Here is an 18787-nt window from a genome sequence, read left to right on the forward strand (position 1 = left end):
GGGCGTTTCAGCATCAAATCGTAGTAGGGCAGACAGATGCGCTTCGTGAAGGTCGCTTAAAGCTGACTAAATGATCTGCGTTATCTGTTCGCCATCAGAGGAAGACAGTTGCGGCTGCATTGCAGACATTGGTTATAACCGAACCTCGTGTCTTACCCCCGAAATCGAGTGCAAGAACCCCAGCTCGGGTCAGATAATTGGACTGATGAGCCCCAGCCAGCGACATGACGCCATGTTACAACCGACGTCATGGTCGTTCGTTCCTGGAGGTGTTGTTTCACATGCCAAATTTTAACCGACTGTCGGTGCGTTGGAGAATGGAGAGATAAGCGGCCACACGCCGCGCAAGTCGGCAGTTTAACGTTCCTCAACAAACAACGGGTGCTGTGCTCAACAGAAATTCACATGCCCAACTTGTTCGATGGACATATCACTGATATAAACACTATTTTCATCGAGTTTCCTTCCGGGCGATATGACCACGCATTGAGTAACCAATCTACACGGACCTCAAGCTTCTACCATAGCGGTTGTACACCTGCCTTCGCCATGATAGGTATATCCGCCTGGGACTACATTTTCATTCGAACATGTATATTTGTCCTGCACCTCGTTGCACCTCTTAGCGTGCTCTATTCGCTGGTCAGCTGGCTGCTCCATCTTCCGTTCCGTATCCCACGTGTGCTGGAAGTCTGGCTCGCTCTCGAGGCAGTCTTCTACCTTCTCGTCTACCTCCCGCGCAGAACCTACCTCCAGGCAGTCGTGGCACATCCCGCCGGCGGCCGTGACGAGCGCCGGAGGTTGTTCTGGCGCTGCCACATAAACATTCCAGATCCGGAACGGTACTTGAAAAGATGGTTCAGGGACGCGCCGACAGCAGAGATTAAGCGGGAGAATGTCAAAGACTTCTTCCGGTGGGCGTTCCTGCACTCCGGCGAGCCTGATCCGGCGTACGACGAGGAACTGGAAGAGTATGTTGGAGAGATGGAGAAATTACTTGGGAGGAAGCTGGAACCTGGCCGCGGGAACGCGCAGAGCCTTAGATTGACACTTGATAAGGTCGAAATGCTGCATCGGAGCTTGACGTGGTATCTGGTAAGATTTCATGGTGGGCTCTGCAATGAACTTCTCGCCCACAGTCCCATCCATAGAGGTCTGCTAACTTGTTTCTATAGTGCGTGTTTGTTGTCGATACGTTAGCATCCATCTATTTGCGCTACTACTCCTTCTCCTTCTACCGCACGTCGTTATTTCGATTTCTCGCAGTCTTCCCCACGCGCCTGCTCACTCTGCTCACTACCTATCGTTCGCCTGCGAGAACTCTCACATACTGGTACCGGCCGCACACCTCCAGGACCAGGCTCCCTGTCTTGTTCATACACGGTATCGGTGTTGGACTCTACCCGTACATACCCTTCTTAGCCGACCTCAATGCCACAAATGGCGAGGACCTGTCCGATGGGCAGGTGGGGATCATCGCTATAGAGATTTTGCCAATCAGCTCTAGGATAACAGCTGAGGCTCTGTTGAAGGATGAGATGTGCGAGGAGGTTCATTGCATTCTAAAGGCACACGGGTGGGAAAGGTTTGTACTAGTGTCACACTCGTGAGTCGCCCCCCTGTACTCTCTAGATCTGTGTCTTGGCCAATGCCGCATATTGACTTCATCTCTGTGAAGCTACGGAAGCGTTGTGGCTACGCATCTCCTCCACACGCCACGGATCGCAGGCAAGATCGGGCCGATTTTGTTTGTCGATCCTGTGTCATTTCTGCTGCATCTCCCCGACGTAGCATACAACTTTGTAACGTTTCCCCTGCATGATTGCTAACCGTCTCCGCTGACCTCGACACTTCAGCTCTGGCGGAAGCCGACCCTTCCTAGCGAACACCTGCTCTCCTACTTCGGCTCCAAAGACATGGGCGTCGCGCATACACTATTCCGACGTTTCATCTGGTCTGATAATGCATTATGGAAAGAGGATGTCCAGGGCCATCACGTAGCTGTTGTGCTAGCCGGCAAGGACGTCATCGTGGACACGAAAGTAATTGGGGCGTATCTCACGGGCGCAGATTACTGGCCTCCTGATACTGGGAGCTGGGAGAATGGAATATGGAAAGGGGACGGGCTGGATGTACTGTGGTTTCAAGAGTTAGATCATGGAGAGGCCTTTAGCAGGAGGAGGACGAGAAAGAGGCTGGTGGATATTGTTAGGAGATTCGTTGTGGAGAGCTAGCTGTCTAATAACGGCCGCGAGCTGAAATCTTTCACAGCTGGTAGCTTCAACTCTTAGTCGCACACTGGTGGAGGCGAAACGAAATTGATGGTGATTCGATAATTTCGGCAGGAGCCGAAGCAAAGGCAAATTGCGGTCAGTCATTGAGAATCGAGGGTGGATAAGGGGAGAAGAGTTTATGAAGTAGAGTAATAACAAGGAAGCCAATACCTGCAGGGCGAAGGGCAGAAAGCACATGGCCCATGTAGATCAAGCGGAGAACTTCTGTCTCTGAAAAACAATCTGCTATTGGCTGGGATGTAGATACTATAGCACGGCGTAACTCTCTCACAGAAGCAGACAACTTATTAGACCTTTGATCATCAACAACATCCATTTCCTGCTTTAATGTGAACTGTAGTATAACTTCAACGCGTTTCAACCAAATCACACATAAAGTCCCTTCCCGCTGAGTTGTGAGTGCAGCCCAATCATAGCATAGGTGGTTGCAGGGAGGGCGTGTCCTTAGTGGAGGGTGAGTCACGAGGTCTTGCCCAAATACCGATTATCAAGTTAGAAGCTTGGAGCAATTGCTTCACCGCTCGCGGCTTGATTCAAAGGCCGAGTACTACATCTCGGGGCGCCGAGTGCTACCCTATGTAGTCCATGGTCATGAAGTCGTCCTTGAAGCAAGGCAGCCGCGCTCGAGGATGTTGCAGTATAGGCATTGAAACTGCATCTTAACATAGCGCGACATTCGGAGCGCGACATAGTAATCTACACAGGCTACGGAGCCGAGATGGCATTAATCTAGAGGTCCTTTTATCCTAGATAGAGTACTGTTCGACCCAAGCCCGTTGTCGCCACCCCACCCTCTCTCAAGGCTGGTGATGTCCTTGGTATGACGAAACAATTGGCAATTCTCCAGTTAATTCCAAACACAAGCCTGAGGTTCAAAAGGGGCGATATTACTGCGTCATTTTCTTTCTTCTACTAAAACGAATATCATCTGATAAATGAAAACTTGCCATACACACTCCCCTTTTACTTCTCACTTTGCTGAACTGGAACCTGCAGCAAGTCGGTCGCGATACCAACCATGACCATTCACACCATCACCAACGTCCCCATCTTCAACGGCCGCAAGGTTGACACTGCGGCTAATGTCACTTTCCGTGCCAGCCCTGGCGACATTGTCAGCATCGAGGCGGGAGCCAGGGATCTCGCCAGCGTCGACACTGTGATTGACGGGAGAGGCTGCACGCTCCTCCCAGCCTTCATTGATGCGAATGTTGACACTGCAGCAACGAATACGGACCTCCCCATATTTGCCTCTTACGGCATCGGCACAGTCTTCGACATGAGCAGCACCAAGGCCGAGATCCAGGCTATGCGAGCAGAGTCTCATGCCGAGGTCGGACTACCTACCTACCTAGCATCGGGCCCCATCGCCACTGCGCAGACCACGGATGGAGCACAGATTCATCCGCGGCGAGAAACTAAAGTTGTCCGGGTCCCCGCAGCGGCCGAAACGTGGGTTGCCTCTGTCATGGACGGTCCGGACAAGTCTGACTACATCAAGGTGCTCGTCGATCTACCTGGGATAGACGGCCCAACACTCATCGCTCTTGTTCATGCAGCACATGCCCATGGCAAGTTGGCCGTCGCATACTCGTTTCAAAAGGTCGGATACTCCCGGGCTCTTCAGGCGGGATTTGATGTCATCACTCTCGTGCCTATAGACGGCCTCATAGAAACCGAGATAGCCGAGGGCCTCGCCGCGCGCAACATAGCGTGCATCCCTACACTTTGCATGGCACGAGCCATGGTTCCCTTACTGCGCCGAGAGGCAAGGGACGATTTGGAGGATGTCAGCTTCGACTACGCGCTCGCCAACGTCAAGAAGCTGTATGACGCTGGCGTGCGCATCTGTGCCGGAACGGAGGCGAACCAGATATCCCATGTGCCTATACCGATCGGGGAGAGCCTTCACGAGGAGATGGAGCTGCTCGTGCGCGCAGGGCTGTCGAACCTCGACGCACTCAGGGCAGCTACGGTTGTTCCGACGATGGTGTTTGGGCTGAGAGACCGCGGTGAGATCTCGCTCGGGCAGAGAGCAGACATGGTATTGGTCGAAGGGGATCCATTGCAAGATATCACGGCTACGAGGAGGATTCGAAATGTATGGATCGGTGGGGTTGAGATGGACGGATGGGATGCACTTGCATCAACAGATCTATAGCTGCGACAGCGTATTTGAAGATTCTGTGGAAATTCTTTTGAATTGTTTTATTTCGAGCCTTGTGACCGTTCTTAGGTGACTGAGCGGTGTCTTGGCTGTTCCACGAGCCGTGCCTATCATGGTTCGGCGGAGCCAGCTCCGTACATCCAATCTTTATCAACCTGCACAAATAGTTACCCCTCGATGAAGCTCGTCGCCCTGACGCCACTATGAGCTAATTATGCTTACGTCACACCCAACATTTGGCAACTCGAACTTCAACGTTGCACCTCAAATCAAGTTATACATGACACTAATCATTGCTCGCTGAATACGGTAATATTCTACCAACTTTGTTATTCTTCCCTCTCTGCCTCAGAGGAAGCCCTTGCGTACAGGCGAAATGCGGAAGCTCCTCCCAAAGTCTCCAGACCAGAACCCGCCGCCGGCAACGCCAGGCCTTGGGAAGCGCAAGCGTCCAATGGTTTCTATGGCTTGCGAATGTTAGTCCTGGCAATAGCTTGAGTCTAGGGTTTACTTGCTGACGACGCTATCCAGCCTGCCGAAAGCGCAAAATCAAAGTCCAACTTTCCCAAGCTCGCCGCGCAAGAGCAGGGTAACTAACTGCATCAGTGCGATAATCGACGCCCGGCCTGTTCACAATGTGTTCGCTCCTTGAGGGAATGCCGCTTCGCCATCAACGAGACCAAGACCGATAACGAGACGCTGAACCACCAGCTTCGAGCCGCTTCCCTAGCCGAAAGCTCCCTAAAGACGATTCTCGACCAGCTGCGCGGTGGCTCGCAAGACGAGTCCGTCGAGCTCCTGCATAGGATTCGACAGGAGCAGTCAGTTGATGACCTTGTCAAGACATTCTCTGATGCTAGCCTGCTGCTACCTCCTGCTCCACCACCATCTGGTTAGTTCCGATGGCCCTTGTCTCAGGTCGAATCTTGAATTTTCCGAGTTTGGATGGCTAACTATGGTGAATCATATGAGATCCTCAGAACTCACCTACTTTGCCTTTCAAGACTCCCATTCCCTTGAGCGTCGAAAACGTTTCCTCGTAAGTACTCTTCCTATCTCTCTTTCTTTCCATCGTCAAGATTGACGGGTACACTAGAGCGAACCCTTGGACAAGCAAGGACGGCTTGGAAGCAAAATACGTCTTGCCTCTCTCCCAGTGGACTACTCTGTCTACTGATGACAGCTACCTAACACATCTGCTAAACCTTTTCTTTGCCTGGGACCATACGCTTAGCCACGCCATCCCTCGATCTGGGTTTCTGCAAGGCCTCAAGGCCGGGCCAAAAGAAGGAGGAAAGTTTTGTTCGAAATTCCTCGTCAATTCTATCCTTGCCACTTCTCATGTACGTTTAATCTCGCGGGAGTTGGGGCAGTCATGGTTCGTTTTTGCTAATTGTGTAGCTTTTCATGTCGCAAGGAGAATCATCACGCAAGTGCGAGGAGTTGCGCTCCAGAGGTGCCATGTTCGCTGACGAGGCCCGACGAATGCTTGAAGATGAGCGAAAGCGTCCGTCAATATCTCTGCTCCAGGGCTTACTGGTTCTCTGGATTCATGAAATCAACTATGGGGTAAAAGCCGAGGCCGAAGTTCTGCTAGAACAGTTTTACCGCTTTCATGATGCTTTAGGACTCAGCGATCTAGCCGTGTCACCCGTCAACCATGCAATCCCCAACGAAACTTCAACTTTGCGTCTCATGGAGGAGGGACAGGTTCTATCTTGCATCGTCTGGGGCTTTTTCTGCTTGGAGGCGTAAGTGCCAAGTTCCTCAGATTCTTCCCTGAAACACGCCGATGCTAACAGGCTAATCTAACCAGTAAACTCTCCTTGACTTCCTCGCGTCCGATGAGAATCGCCAAACCCAAGATGGCCAAGACTTTCGAGGATGCCTATACATCTATATTCGCCAGGCCTGGCGCGCCCGAGTATTTCTGGTTCCCCTATCCCCGGCAGTCTGCACCGCGGCAATCGTTTTTTCGAGAAGTCATCTCACTCGAGTGCCAACTTGCCGAGATGATACATGAGTTTTCCGAGGTATTCGCGCCGACATACTCCGGAATACCGGCTTCAAGCTACAACGAGACGAGGGCGTTCTACGACAGGATCCTGAGATGGGGTACACGTGCTACACAGCGATTCCATACGAATGGCATCTTTCCCCCTTCGTTTCTTTTCCTTGAGTAAGTTCTGACTCCACGAGTACATAAACCGACTGGTTTGCTAGCATTGCTAACACAATAACAAGGACTACGTATGACATGATGCTCTTAAAAGTCTTGGACCACCTCTCTCGTTTTCCTCTCCATAATGGCACCCACAAATCGATACTGTCCAAGCGAGCGTCACACGGAGCCTCGATTATCTCCAACCTTTGGGTATACCGGGCCACCTTTGGGCTCCGTCACGAGTTCTGGCTCACGCAGGCGTGTTTGGCAGCAACCACAGCCGTCATCTTCAACCTTGGTGATACTCCAAGCTTGTCCAAGTCAGTGGTAATAGCCTGCCAGCTGCTCTATGGGATAGGAGAGTTTCTACCCGTGGCCAATCAGTGTCTCCTAGTCATTAAGGCGCTTTCCAGTCACCAGGATGCAGCGTTTCCGACATCTTATAAGATAATTTACTCTAAGTTAGCCATAAGAATGGGACGAATCATCATTAGAAGTGTTTCACTGCTGGACATTGAGCCCGGCGAGGATAATCGGGGTGTTAGACAATTTGGAGGTTCCTCCCACGATGTTGCGTTTTCCAGTCAAATTGAAGGTATTTCCGACCTTGCTAAAAGGAGTTCTTAGTCAAATACCATATCAAAGCTTCATGTTGAATAATGCCTCTACCAGTCTTCAAAGGCTCAGTGTTAATCCGGCTCTTTTCACCTAAATCAGGTTTCGAGGAAACTGTTCCCTCCGAAAGTTCTTCGTTTCAAGTAGCGAGATGTGAAAATAACATCAACCGTATTGAAATCTCCAAGCAAATAACTCCTCAGTTCCTCATCTTGGACCACAATTGGTCGCTACATCTGCATGCTTTTCTGCTCCTATTTCTTTGCCCTGCTATGCGAGCTGGCCCCCTCCTGGCGGACACGCAACAGTTTCTGAATGTAGACGCCAAAATGACTAACAAAAGTTCGTGGCAACTAAATCAGGGTCCAGTTCCCGCTCAATTCTTCTTTCTTGTCATCAATGACGTCTCCAAAAGAGGCCATCAGCCACAACAGCAAAAGACACAGTTATCGATTGTCACGGCCCATGCCGCGATCGAATGCGTGTCGCCACACGGCACGGATCAACGTATTCCGCTCACTCGGTGCGAGTGAGCGGGACCCATTTTCTCACTCCGGACAAGTGAGAATGTAACACTATCTCACGATGGGCATCGTGAGATGCTCCCCAGACCCTGCCTATAAAAAACCACACAACATCCCTTAGACAGACACTCTCGCTACCTCAGCTTTCAATACAATTTGATTACTCAAGAATACTTCTTGATATTATCAGACGTGATTCGCCACCCTACGCTCAGTACGACGCCCCGTCACAACTGCCAACATAAACCAATTGGGTTACGGTTTACTACGTTGGGAACCTTGACCGTCACACCTACCTACCATTATAATCGTCCCTTACTCAAGGGACATTTTATTTATATGGGACTTTAGCGCGGATCAATGTTGCTTGTAGGGATCAATGATGGGTTTAGGTTGTCGGTTTTCGGTTGTGTTTGGAAGGGCTCAGCCAATCAGACCGCGAATAAAATGAACAGCCAATCATACCACGGATAAAACGAGCAGTCTCCACTCAGCGGGCGTGATCTCTGTTCAACAGGAGAGGCAAGCCGGTCGCGGCTTGCGCATAGAGCCTTGAGGAACGAAGAATGGCTAGGGCGCCATTGAAGGCCAAGAGCCTAGTATGGAGATTTTTACAAGTGCTATTCCCAAGGTTGCGTGGGGTCGTCTTATATTTTCCGCCCGGAATTATCTTTGGTGGCTTACATCTGTCCAGGGTATCCCGGTGGCGCATGGCACGTTATGCACCGCGACATCAAAATAAAGTCTAATAAGTCTAATGACAGTTTGAAAGGGTGATAAAATAAGGGCATAGTAAGATAAGCATAATAAAACATTCCCAGAAGTTTATTATAAAACAACCAGCAATCACTCGAGGCCTTTATTCAAATAGAAGACATGTTGCGTCCTTAGAATCCTTATTATCATTACACTATAGCTAGCTACTCAGTTCGCTTTAAGTTTTACTATGGCGAGACTTAAGAGCTTAAATATACCCACGACCTTCCCCGCAGTCTTGTCAGCGAGGCTTAGACTACAGGGCAAAACGCCGGCTATAATAATCTATTTATAGCTATAGTGTAGCCTTTTATAAAGGAGCATAAGGCGGCATATTATGCCGCTTTAAAACCATTTTGCGAAAACTATGGGTTATTTGCAATAAATATCTTACAAAGCCCCATATCTTGGCTTTATATAGCGGAGGATCCCTTTATTAGTATCTAGGTTAATCCTATTTGCGGGAAAGGGGGATATAAGACGTAGATATAGTAGGAAATCTAGGATATAATAGGTGAAATTATTTAAGAAGATCTAGACCAAAGGCGGAGTACTTATATAGAAATTTTGCCATGCAAAGTATATAAGATAACAGAAGGGACTAAGAGATATAATTAGTATAAAGTTATTAGATACTATAGGAAAGAGCACTAGAAGGCTAACTAGAAGATTTATAAGAAGATTTATATTCATAAGGGCGGTTAATATAGCTAAAAAGGTATGCTTATCCCCGTCCTTTGGAGAGACATCAAGGGTCACTGCTGACGCTGACCAGCAGGAAAGAGATAAGGTTATATATCTGCGGGAGATAGGGATCATAGGGTCCTTTCAAGGGTATGCTAGTATAAGAAGTAAGGGTTCATAGAAACACAATGCAAGATTTAAAATATCGTGCGATGGAGACGCAACCTGGCGTCTATAGAATCATGTATCCATCATGACCAAATGACTAGTTCGCCTCTGTAAGGTATGCGTGGGAAAGGACAGAAGGCATTGAGTTGCGGGCGATTCCGGGCCGGGGGCTATGGTAGGAGGGAGTATTAAAGGGCAAAGTGGAAGATTCACAAAAAGGTCTGCATGCCTAAGGATAAGTAATGTGGGCGAGGAGCATTTGCGTACTTTGGGGGATATTAATGGCCGCCGCTGGTGGATGGATAATAGATATCTCGGTCAATTTATTACTATACGAAGTGACCATTTGTTGCTACAACAAGGGGATTTTTCGAGTGGATCCCTATTCAACTTCCTAATAAAAAGCATCATGGACATATCACTGCCCGCGTTTATCTGGCTCTTTGGGCGGGTTCGAGGGTCTATTGGGGAAGGGAGCGGGAGGAGACATAATACACTGGAGCAGTGGCTGTCGGAAACGAGCTAAGAACACCTAAGACGAACGTTAGAGGTAATAGGACGGTAGATACCGCGGAAGGGAATAGCAGAATAGGAAGTGAGAGAGGCGACGATGGCTTGGTCTCTATATGGATATAGGTAGACGCAGTGGTACCGGTAGTTCTCGCGGGCCGCAGTATCTGGGGTGCGGGGTTCGGCAGATCAGAGCCCCGACGACGGTCCGGGAAAGCTTCAGGTTTCAAATAGATAAAGAATGCGGGGTTTGGATCATGAGCAAGGTCGATTTAGCGGCAGAGACGTCATCGAAAGTGTACATCAAATGTCAGAAGTGAGATGTGACTGTAGGGGATGGAGTAGTATCTTTTTCTGTGAAGCTTATGAATGAAGGCGAAGTGCTAATATGGGATCAGCTAATATCGGGGTAGCAACGGTTTTAGCTTAAGTGCGGCACCGACTTAAAGGATAGGAGTTACAGCGCCGCCATTAGGGAAAACCCGACTGGACTTCAGAAGCAGAAAGTTGACAAAAACTATTCACTGTGCCTCAAATCTACTTAATTATATCTTGCAACATCGGAAACCTATTTTCACCTTCACTTCTGCCCTCGTTGTGGTATTACCACTCTTCTAAGTTGTCAACCTCGTCGTCGCTCTGCCGTCCGGTGGCCAATTAGAATTTCGTGGCCAAAACTAAACCACTTTTGATTTCGTGGTCAAAACTAAACTGTATCTGAACTAGTACGCTTCCTAATCGCTCTAAGCCTATTTAGTAAAACAATCTCCACATCAATGGTCTCAGGGGGTTCACTGATATCTTTATCCAAATATCTTCCTCACATTAAGTACTTGGGTTTGTTTTATCACTATGAATACTAATCTTCTAATACGTTCTCTGATCTTCTATAGTAACTATTCCAGGTTCAACCATGGATCAGCCACCCGGTGCAGAACTCGGACGCAAAAAGCGCGGACGACCATGCCAGTACGCTACTCCCCAGGACAAAGCTAATGCGAACAATGAACAGAGGCGAGCAAAGCGACAGAAGGCAGCCTCTGCGAAAAGGGACAGGCAGCATGCAAATTTCTACAGCATAGGCCTTCCTTCCGCCTTGCCCCCAATTCCTTGTCCAGTCGACGGCGGAAACCCGATCCAGTCCGGTCATGGACCCGAGAGTGTTAGCATGATATCGGAGGTCCATAGCCACGCTCTAGAGCTCAATAATCTAGACATCTCGCATCTCCTTCCTCCGCCTACCCCTCCCCTGCAACCAGTTATACCAGAAGAGACTTCCTTGGAGGATGGCGAAGCTTCTTTGGAAGCACCGTTGCCACCGTTGCCACTCTTGGGAGCTGATACGGAGGACGCCGCTTCGATAGCTACAGCCGGCGCTGCAGAAACCTCATCACCCACTGATACAGTCTACAACGACCAAGTGAAACGTCTCGGACGTCAGCTAGCGGACCAGTTGATCAGATTTCGAGGATGTTGTGTAGACTGTCACCGTTCAGCCAAGGTCCAGCACGATCAAGATCCAAGGGAACATATTAGTCTTGCCGCTTACCTGGAATCCACTGCAGACCTCTGTCCCGAGGTCCTCAGATCTACCCGCATCGCCTCTCGAGAAGATGATCTTTCTGGAAAGATAAGCACTCCAGGTCGGCGGCAGATCTATTGCGGTCTTGGGTCCGAGAACCAGGCGCCTCATATTTGCTTAAATCAGGATGAACGGGTCACACACGTTGCCGGGATCGGCTTTGACGTGGATAGCATCACGGGGTTTCCTAGTAACCTTGCCGTCGCCAAGCAAGGGATTCGATGGTTTCCTACCCAGATGCCCGTTTCAGATCTGCAGTCAGATCTCCATCTCCGTCAGAGACAGGTTCACTACTTCGATACGGCTGGGAACCAGCGTCAAGTCAACCGTCCTGTGCATCAAATCCCACATTACACTTTTGGCCGCCTCGTCGGATTCGAAGATGTCTCGCTGTACTTGCTGTTCCCGCACTTATACCACGAAGAGCAGCAGTATAGTCGCCTTCGGGATGAAGACTTTCGCACATGGATGGACGGCGTGTTGCTACCTGTTATTTATCAGCATTACAGCAGTTCACATGTCCAACACTACCCCTCGAGCTATGACCACAGTAAATGTAATGCCACCGCTCGCGGCGTTGAGACACTCGCCCAGCGAGTGCATCCAGTTGCTCGGGAGCAACAGCTTATGTATTACCTCCCTCCCGAGTCTTTGGAAGCCATTTGGGCCTCCATCCTGGATATGGTTGAACAACCTGGATTTCAGCACTTCCGCAACGTCACTATCCTCTTCCAAGCCAAGAACTTGAAGGTCCTAACGAAGGACATCACCTGGGCGCAAATGATGGCACGCTTCCAGAGTTACTGGGCCAATGCGATTGACGACAGGTACATCACGGCAGACTTCTACTTCGATATTGGGAAGGAGACCTGTCCTCAGCAGGCATCTCAGGTTGCATCCTCTGTCAATGGACGGACGGGTAATGCTGATGCTGATGGCTCCGTCTGCATGCCGGCCGGGACACTCTTGTATAAACGGTGCTGTCTCCAATCGTATGCACATTTGATACAAAATGTCTCTACTGCCAAGGAGACTCAGAAGCAGGTTTTCTATCCCTTCAGCATGCTCCATGATACCGGAAGCCTGACTGTCGAGACGGGTCAGCGATCCTCATGGCGCGCAGCCGGACTTCTCTACACTCAGTTCTACCCCAGTGTCAAGGAGATCTTTGCAGCAGGAAATATCTATCCATTCACCAACACCGCAATCGAGACACTCGCCTTGGATAAGAAGCTACGACGAACTTGGGAACTGGTTGGGGGTGCCCTCAGCCACCAGCCAGCCGCATTGATGAAGGCATACCTGTATACCAAGCTTCGTTGCCATTTTGCCTTGGCAGGGTCAACACGAAAGTCATTCGGCGTTCGGGAAGAGCATCGTGTCTCTAAGGATCTATTCGATGCCATCGACGCGGAGTTCCGTTCTCAGCAACTACATGATGAATGTTTCGTTGTACCAGCCAACGAGAACTCCCCATACTACAACTTCTCAACGGAAACCGTACTACGCTGGTTGCGATGGAATATCAATAAGTTCTGTGTTGGATTTGAAATGGTATACAGCTTTCAGGATCCTCACTTCGTAACATGGGAACATACCCGAATCATGCTTATGTTTCTCCGATGCCTCCAGTTCTCGTACTCCGGAGGCCTAATACAGAAATCTGGCGGCTGTTGGCAAGACGTTCGACTTCAGCCCGATTCAAACCAGCCTGATGGACTTCGACGAGTCGAAGGTCTCGGATTTCGGTATACCATGGACACGTATGGCTATGCCTGGTTTCTCGACAAGGTCGACTGGACTACGCTCACCTTCAAGCAACCCCATGCGGCCTATATGATGTTTAACAACCCGTCCATGCAGGCCGCCTACCATGCTCGATACCGCCAAATTCGAGATGTACGTATTGACTTCATTCGGGTGGACAAAGCTCGGCAATGGATGATCGAGTTCAGCTCAGTTCCCGACTGTCTACAACTCCTAGAAAAGTACCTCCGTCAGCTCTGCCTATGTGCTTTTCGAAAAGACGTCTTTGCCTATATCAAGTCCGTACTACATCCTGATCACATGGAGGCAGCCCTAGCGGGCGAGGTCCCTCTTTGCTACGATAGTGTGCGTGATGCTCTGGCTGAGCGTCACCGTCCGCCCCAGCTTGCATATGGACATCGATTGGCGGTGAAGAATATCGATGTTCTATTTGCATGGCTCTGGGAATGGAAGGATGGCCAGTTTGAACGGAAAGGATGGAACGATAAGCCATACCGTATGTTGTTTCAACAAAGTTTTCATGCCGTCAAGACCGCTCGAGGGAAAGACGGTGCTCGGAAGTGGCGGCAAGAGCTGAAAAAGTCATTCCTCAGAAGCCATTGGCTGCTGCCATACCCACAGAGCCAAGGATTCATGCGCAAAGACAAGCAAACCAAGGAGTTCGTATGGTGGCCCAGCTTTCACCGTGGACTAAACTCCTACTATGCACGGTTGCAGCGGCTCGGCTCTCTTGCACAACCATTGCCAACCTCCAACATCAAACATCATCCGAGCAACGGTTGGCAATTAGCACCAGGCTACTTTACCGATAGCCATATGCCATACGTTGTGCAACCAGAGCAGCAGTTACTTCGCATCTCGGAGGATGAGTTGTTTGCCAAGCTAGTCAGCCTTCGGGAACAAACGCTGGCTGCTCCACCTCGGGACACTACGACGCCGAGAACAACTGTAACGGAATTCAATATTTCTTCGTCTGATCATCCAATACATTCCGAGAAATGGTGCCCGAAAAGGCGAATGTATGTTTCTAAGACGTTTGAAGAAAGTGATTCGCCCGGCGAGTGCGCCGTCTTTCTTAGGAAAGCACTAGAACAATACGAACTTCTCCAGCACCACCGGCGAAATCTGCGTCGGCACCGTCGAAATCGTGCTGGCCACCAACCAGACATTGATTCAAATTCAGATTCGGAAAGCGCTGATGACTCTGAGGCTACCTCAGATGAGGAAAGCCTTGGAGTGAGACGACAAGAGCAAGCAAAGGCAGTGCGGAGTATTGAAGTCCGAATGCGAGAGCTCATCACCCAACATCAACGAAAAGAAAAACGTTGGCCAAGAGCGTATGATTACCTGCTAAAAGAGTTCAATCACCGACTAGAAAGAGTCGAGTGATATGTGATACTATGATAGGTATGTACTGGTGCAAGAGTAAATAGTCAACGCTAACGATATACTTCAGGAGGATGGAGCAGCTCGTGTACTATTATCGGGTCGGATTCCGCGAGGACGGCCACTTTGCGAGGGAGAGTGAAGGCCAAGTGTTGCCGCGGGACGTCATCGAACCGACACCTCAGCAGCAACGGGCCATGGAAAGCATCATCGGCGCCTTGCGGGAACAAGACGAGAGGGGGACGGAAAAGTCAGCCTAACCGAGAGGCCAGCGGTAGTTTGAGAGACTATCAGTGAAAGAGGGAAAGAGGGAAACAAAGACAGTACGTGCATCCTAGGAGGAGGAACTAGAGAACAAGGGAAGGACTTGACACAGTCCAGATCACAGCCAGCCATATGACCGAAGCGCGTCCCACAGACTCGCCCGGCAGCAACGGGCCAGGGCAGCAGGAAGATACAAGAGAGTCCGCCAGTCACAGCCATGCCAAAGCCGCTACCAAACCGGGAGAAGGGGGGTGGCCTCTATATAACGGCGAATACCAGTCATTGATCTGCGCCTTTCATGTCTATGCGGTCCGCAACCTCGAGGGTCACTTAAGGGACCGTCACCCAGACATCAACCATCGGGCCCGCAGCGGTCTCGTCCGCCGCCACAAGGGTCTACAGCTACAAGGACCGGCATTGGAGCAGCTCGTCCAGCACGGTGCGTCGAACCCGACCCGGGCCGTCAAGGGTCTTACTATTCACCGGGGCTACCTGCTGATCAGACGAGGCTCGACCAGCTCATCGACCCAGCCGGCCGGGCCTTCCTCTCCGGGAGCCAGTGCCGCCGGATCGCGCTCGACATGGCGCTCGACGGACGGCATGGTCGAACCTCCTGCGAGTATGCAGAAGAGAGATGCGACTACTGCCTTGCCCACCCGCCCCAGGTCCAGCCCGAGGGCCAGTTCGACGGGGAGGATGAGCAGGATAGAGATCTCCGGCTGCGGCAGGTGGCAACGCAGTCCACCCGTGATGGCATCGCCGCCTGGGCCAGGGAGCAGAAGGCAGAGTTCAGCAGTTTCAAGCAGCATCTCCAAAGGCAGCAGCTCTTAGGGTGCATCTACTGTCGGCTCCTTGACGCCAGGCCATCTGATCATGACCCTGAGGAGTGCAAGGTCGTGCCCAACTGCGGCAGGAGGGAGCTGCAGCGGAGTCACCAGCAGGCCCTGTCGTTAAAGAACTTCCTGCAGCAGAGAAAGAGGATCGAGGACTTTGGAGCCTGCTTCCAATGCATGCTGCCACAGGAGCTCTGCCGCCGCTGGGAAGAAGACCTAGATGGCAACTGGCAGCAGAGGACAGACATCCACTGCCAATATCCGGGCCTTGTCCTCACCACCTTTGCGTGTGCGTTTGGCCAGGAATATCGCCGTATGCGTCAGATCATTCAGGAGGAAGGGTATCTTGGCCAAGTCCCCACAGCGGGTAGTGCAAGAGATAACCATCTCCAGCTTTGGGCTTGGCTAGGGGAGAGGATCAAGTGGGCTCGGTTTGACTCAATCCGGCTATGCCGTGTTTATGTAAAGATTATCGAGGCAATGGCATATTAAAAGAAGAGAAAGAATTAAATCTAGGTAAATAGGGTAGGCAAAAATAATATTAATAGGATTATAAAAAAAAACTCATTGATACTGGCGAGATGCTTCCGAGAGTTAAACCCGGGTTTATCCCTTGGTTAGAGGGTAGTAATATCATCTGATAACTCCTCGGATAGAGATAACTCTGCGTAAAAGTTAGGGGTAGTCCATGATATCCTCGTCGGCAAAGCTCCAATAGCTATCCACCTGGTTAATAGCAGCCTCCCCGATGTCGATACTCAGGGTATTGTCATAGGCCTCTAGGAACCTACTCGCATCTGAGAATTGACTAATGTCAAGTGAGTACCTCCACGAGTATTGCATAAAGTTATGCATAGCAAGAGCCAGTCTTGGGACCTCCAACTGCCTTCTTTCCCTCCTATTCTCTGCCGCGTTGCCAGTGCGAATGACCCTCCATAAGAATCCATCAGGCTGCGCACTCAGGACCGCTCTCGTACCGCTCACAAACCTCTGCCAGCGACGTATAGCCTCCTTCTCGGGCTCTGACCAGTTGTCCTCAGGCTCTGGTGCGCCAAGGGCTAATCCGGGGGAAGGCGGGTCTGTAGGGTTGATCAGGTAGATTATCCCGTCATAGAGGATATGCTGAATTAGGAATTCGCAAGATGAGGACCCTCGCGCCGCTGGACCTTGGTGCTTCAGGAGGCAAGAGATAAACCGAGTTGCCCGCGAGAGCAGTCCCCAGGTGCCGAGTGAAGCGTTGAACTCAGTGGGCTGATCTGGGTTAGTAGAGATTGCTCTTTCTCCTGCGAAAAAGCTAACAGTATCATCGCCATGGATGAGAATATGGCGTCCATCGTCGTTGTGTTCGAGAATCCTATAAAAGGCCGACATAAGAGCAGCCTTGTCTCTCTCATCGGGAGGGTATGCGGTCGGTGGGCCCCAGGAGCCTGATGCCGTGGTCCCGGGAAACGTGAAGGAAGGCCGGTCATAATAAAAGTCGGCTTGGGGAATGTCGTCATGTAGCCTATCCCATTCAGGCGTTTGCGGGTCAATGGGTATAAGCCTTGTAGTATGGGGGGGACCATACTGAGGCGTAAAGTGCTTCTTGGCATACATAAAAGACCCTCCAAACATACTAATCTGGAAGATCGCCGTGTGGCATCCTTCTGGAGCACCCCAGCTTCTATCAGGGTATATGCGCATAATGCGGCGAGCAACCTCTCCACGAAGGCTAGTTGGTTCGATAGCGGCGGACATTATTATCGAAATAGTCCAAAAAGGCTAAGGTTAGTATAGAGCTTTATTGGTTGAGGTCGTCGTAGTGGACAGTAGTGGTTTAAAGTTGTGATGAGATATAATAGGAAGGAAAAGGAAGAGAGGGGAGGCAGTGATAGATCTTTATAGTTAGAAAAGGGAGTGAATATGGATGGTAGTTAAATGAGGTAAATGTGCTGAGGCGGAAGAGGTGAACGTTCCAGGGCCGAACAGGTGAACGTTCCAGGGCCGAATAGGTGAACGTTCCAGGGCCGAACAGGTGAACGTTCCAGGGCCAAACAGGTGAACGTTCCAGGGCCGAATAGGTGAACGTTCCAGGGCTGAACCGGTGAATGTTCTGGTGCGGAATAAGTAAATATTCTAGGGCCGAACAGGCGAACATTCCAACTGAACAAGTGATCATTCTAGGGCTTGGCCTTGATGGTCTCATCGCTGTCCTTATCTCCGAGTAGAATCCGGCCATAGACTTCGTGCCCCTAGTCCTCTCGTCGTTGCGTCTGGGCTGGCTGGTTCTGGTATACCTCGGCCAGTATGGCTGGTATGTTCTCGCCGAGCCTGGTGCCTATTTTGCATTCACGGCACATCTCATTGAATAATCCTTTGTCCCAGACATGGTCTTTGAGACAATGGCATTGTTCATACCAAACTACCCTACACATATCGCACAATTGGACAACAAGACCTTCCCGCCGGCATAATCCATATCGCACTCACATGGGCAATATCTACACTTATCTGACCGCAAAGCAATCACTTGGTTCACTTGGGGTCATAGCCATCACGCTGTCACGCATCAACACAGAGTCCATCACAACACGCGTAGTCATCGCCGTGGTTTATAGGCAAGGCAAGCTACCATATAGGACATGCGAATCGGGCTCCCCCCAGGCTTGAGTCCTGGGGGACTCGATGGAATTCGCGCGAGTAGTCGACAGAGGCATTTTATTTTGTCAAAATTCAACCACAACGATGCATCTAGCGATATGTGTATAAAACGATAGAGAAGAAAGCAATTGATTGATCAATTTCTATAGAGTCATTTTTTATTTTATCGTTGGCTAACAGACACGCAAAAGAAAGCATCTAACTCGGTGTCGAGACGAAAGCATGGTCTGAGCTCAGAGGCTGCTTACGAAATATCGTTACACCCTGATCGCTTGGCCTAGACCACCAACCAATGAAAGGAGGGCTTGGACCGGACGGTATCCTCGTTTGCTCCACAGTGATTTCCTGAAACAGCTAGCTGAACTGAGTATGAACAGGGGCAGTTCGATATACTGATGACTTTAGCCAATGATAGCATGGCTTGGACCGGACG

General features: G+C 50.4%; 5 protein-coding genes across 5 annotated transcripts; 4 read left to right on the forward strand and 1 right to left on the reverse strand.

Moving 5' to 3' along the window:
* Positions 1 to 549: 549 nt before the first annotated feature.
* On the forward strand, positions 550 to 2234 carry MRS44_018886 (uncharacterized protein; the record flags this gene model as incomplete). Its single annotated transcript, XM_065615390.1, has 4 exons — positions 550 to 1095; positions 1176 to 1585; positions 1679 to 1802; positions 1857 to 2234. The coding sequence occupies 4 exons, from the start codon at positions 550 to 552 to the stop codon at positions 2232 to 2234; spliced, it is 1458 nt and encodes a 485-aa protein (XP_065471462.1).
* Positions 2235 to 3312: 1078 nt separating this feature from the next.
* MRS44_018887 (uncharacterized protein) lies at positions 3313 to 4455 on the forward strand (the record flags this gene model as incomplete). The annotated part of the gene is made up of 1 exon (XM_065615391.1): positions 3313 to 4455. One exon carries the CDS (start codon positions 3313 to 3315, stop codon positions 4453 to 4455), a length of 1143 nt encoding a protein of 380 aa, XP_065471463.1.
* A 382-nt stretch (positions 4456 to 4837) lies between these two features.
* On the forward strand, positions 4838 to 7252 carry MRS44_018888 (uncharacterized protein; the record flags this gene model as incomplete). Its single annotated transcript, XM_065615392.1, has 8 exons — positions 4838 to 4937; positions 4993 to 5015; positions 5068 to 5353; positions 5466 to 5500; positions 5541 to 5804; positions 5863 to 6212; positions 6278 to 6640; positions 6706 to 7252. The coding sequence occupies 8 exons, from the start codon at positions 4838 to 4840 to the stop codon at positions 7250 to 7252; spliced, it is 1968 nt and encodes a 655-aa protein (XP_065471464.1).
* A 3543-nt stretch (positions 7253 to 10795) lies between these two features.
* Positions 10796 to 16206, forward strand: MRS44_018889 (uncharacterized protein; the record flags this gene model as incomplete). Its single annotated transcript, XM_065615393.1, has 6 exons — positions 10796 to 14568; positions 14688 to 14867; positions 14918 to 14940; positions 14994 to 15320; positions 15385 to 15500; positions 15547 to 16206. 6 exons carry the CDS (start codon positions 10796 to 10798, stop codon positions 16204 to 16206), a joined length of 5079 nt encoding a protein of 1692 aa, XP_065471465.1.
* Positions 16207 to 16389: 183 nt separating this feature from the next.
* MRS44_018890 (uncharacterized protein) lies at positions 16390 to 17451 on the reverse strand (the record flags this gene model as incomplete). Its single annotated transcript, XM_046274246.2, has 1 exon — positions 16390 to 17451. The coding sequence occupies one exon, from the start codon at positions 17449 to 17451 to the stop codon at positions 16390 to 16392; it is 1062 nt and encodes a 353-aa protein (XP_046126003.2).
* Positions 17452 to 18787: the final 1336 nt, after the last annotated feature.

The sequence above is a fragment of the Fusarium solani genome, assembly GCF_023522795.1.
Source record: "Fusarium solani strain SB1 chromosome Unknown bctg00000017, whole genome shotgun sequence".
NCBI classification, from domain to species: Eukaryota; Fungi; Ascomycota; class Sordariomycetes; order Hypocreales; family Nectriaceae; genus Fusarium; species Fusarium solani.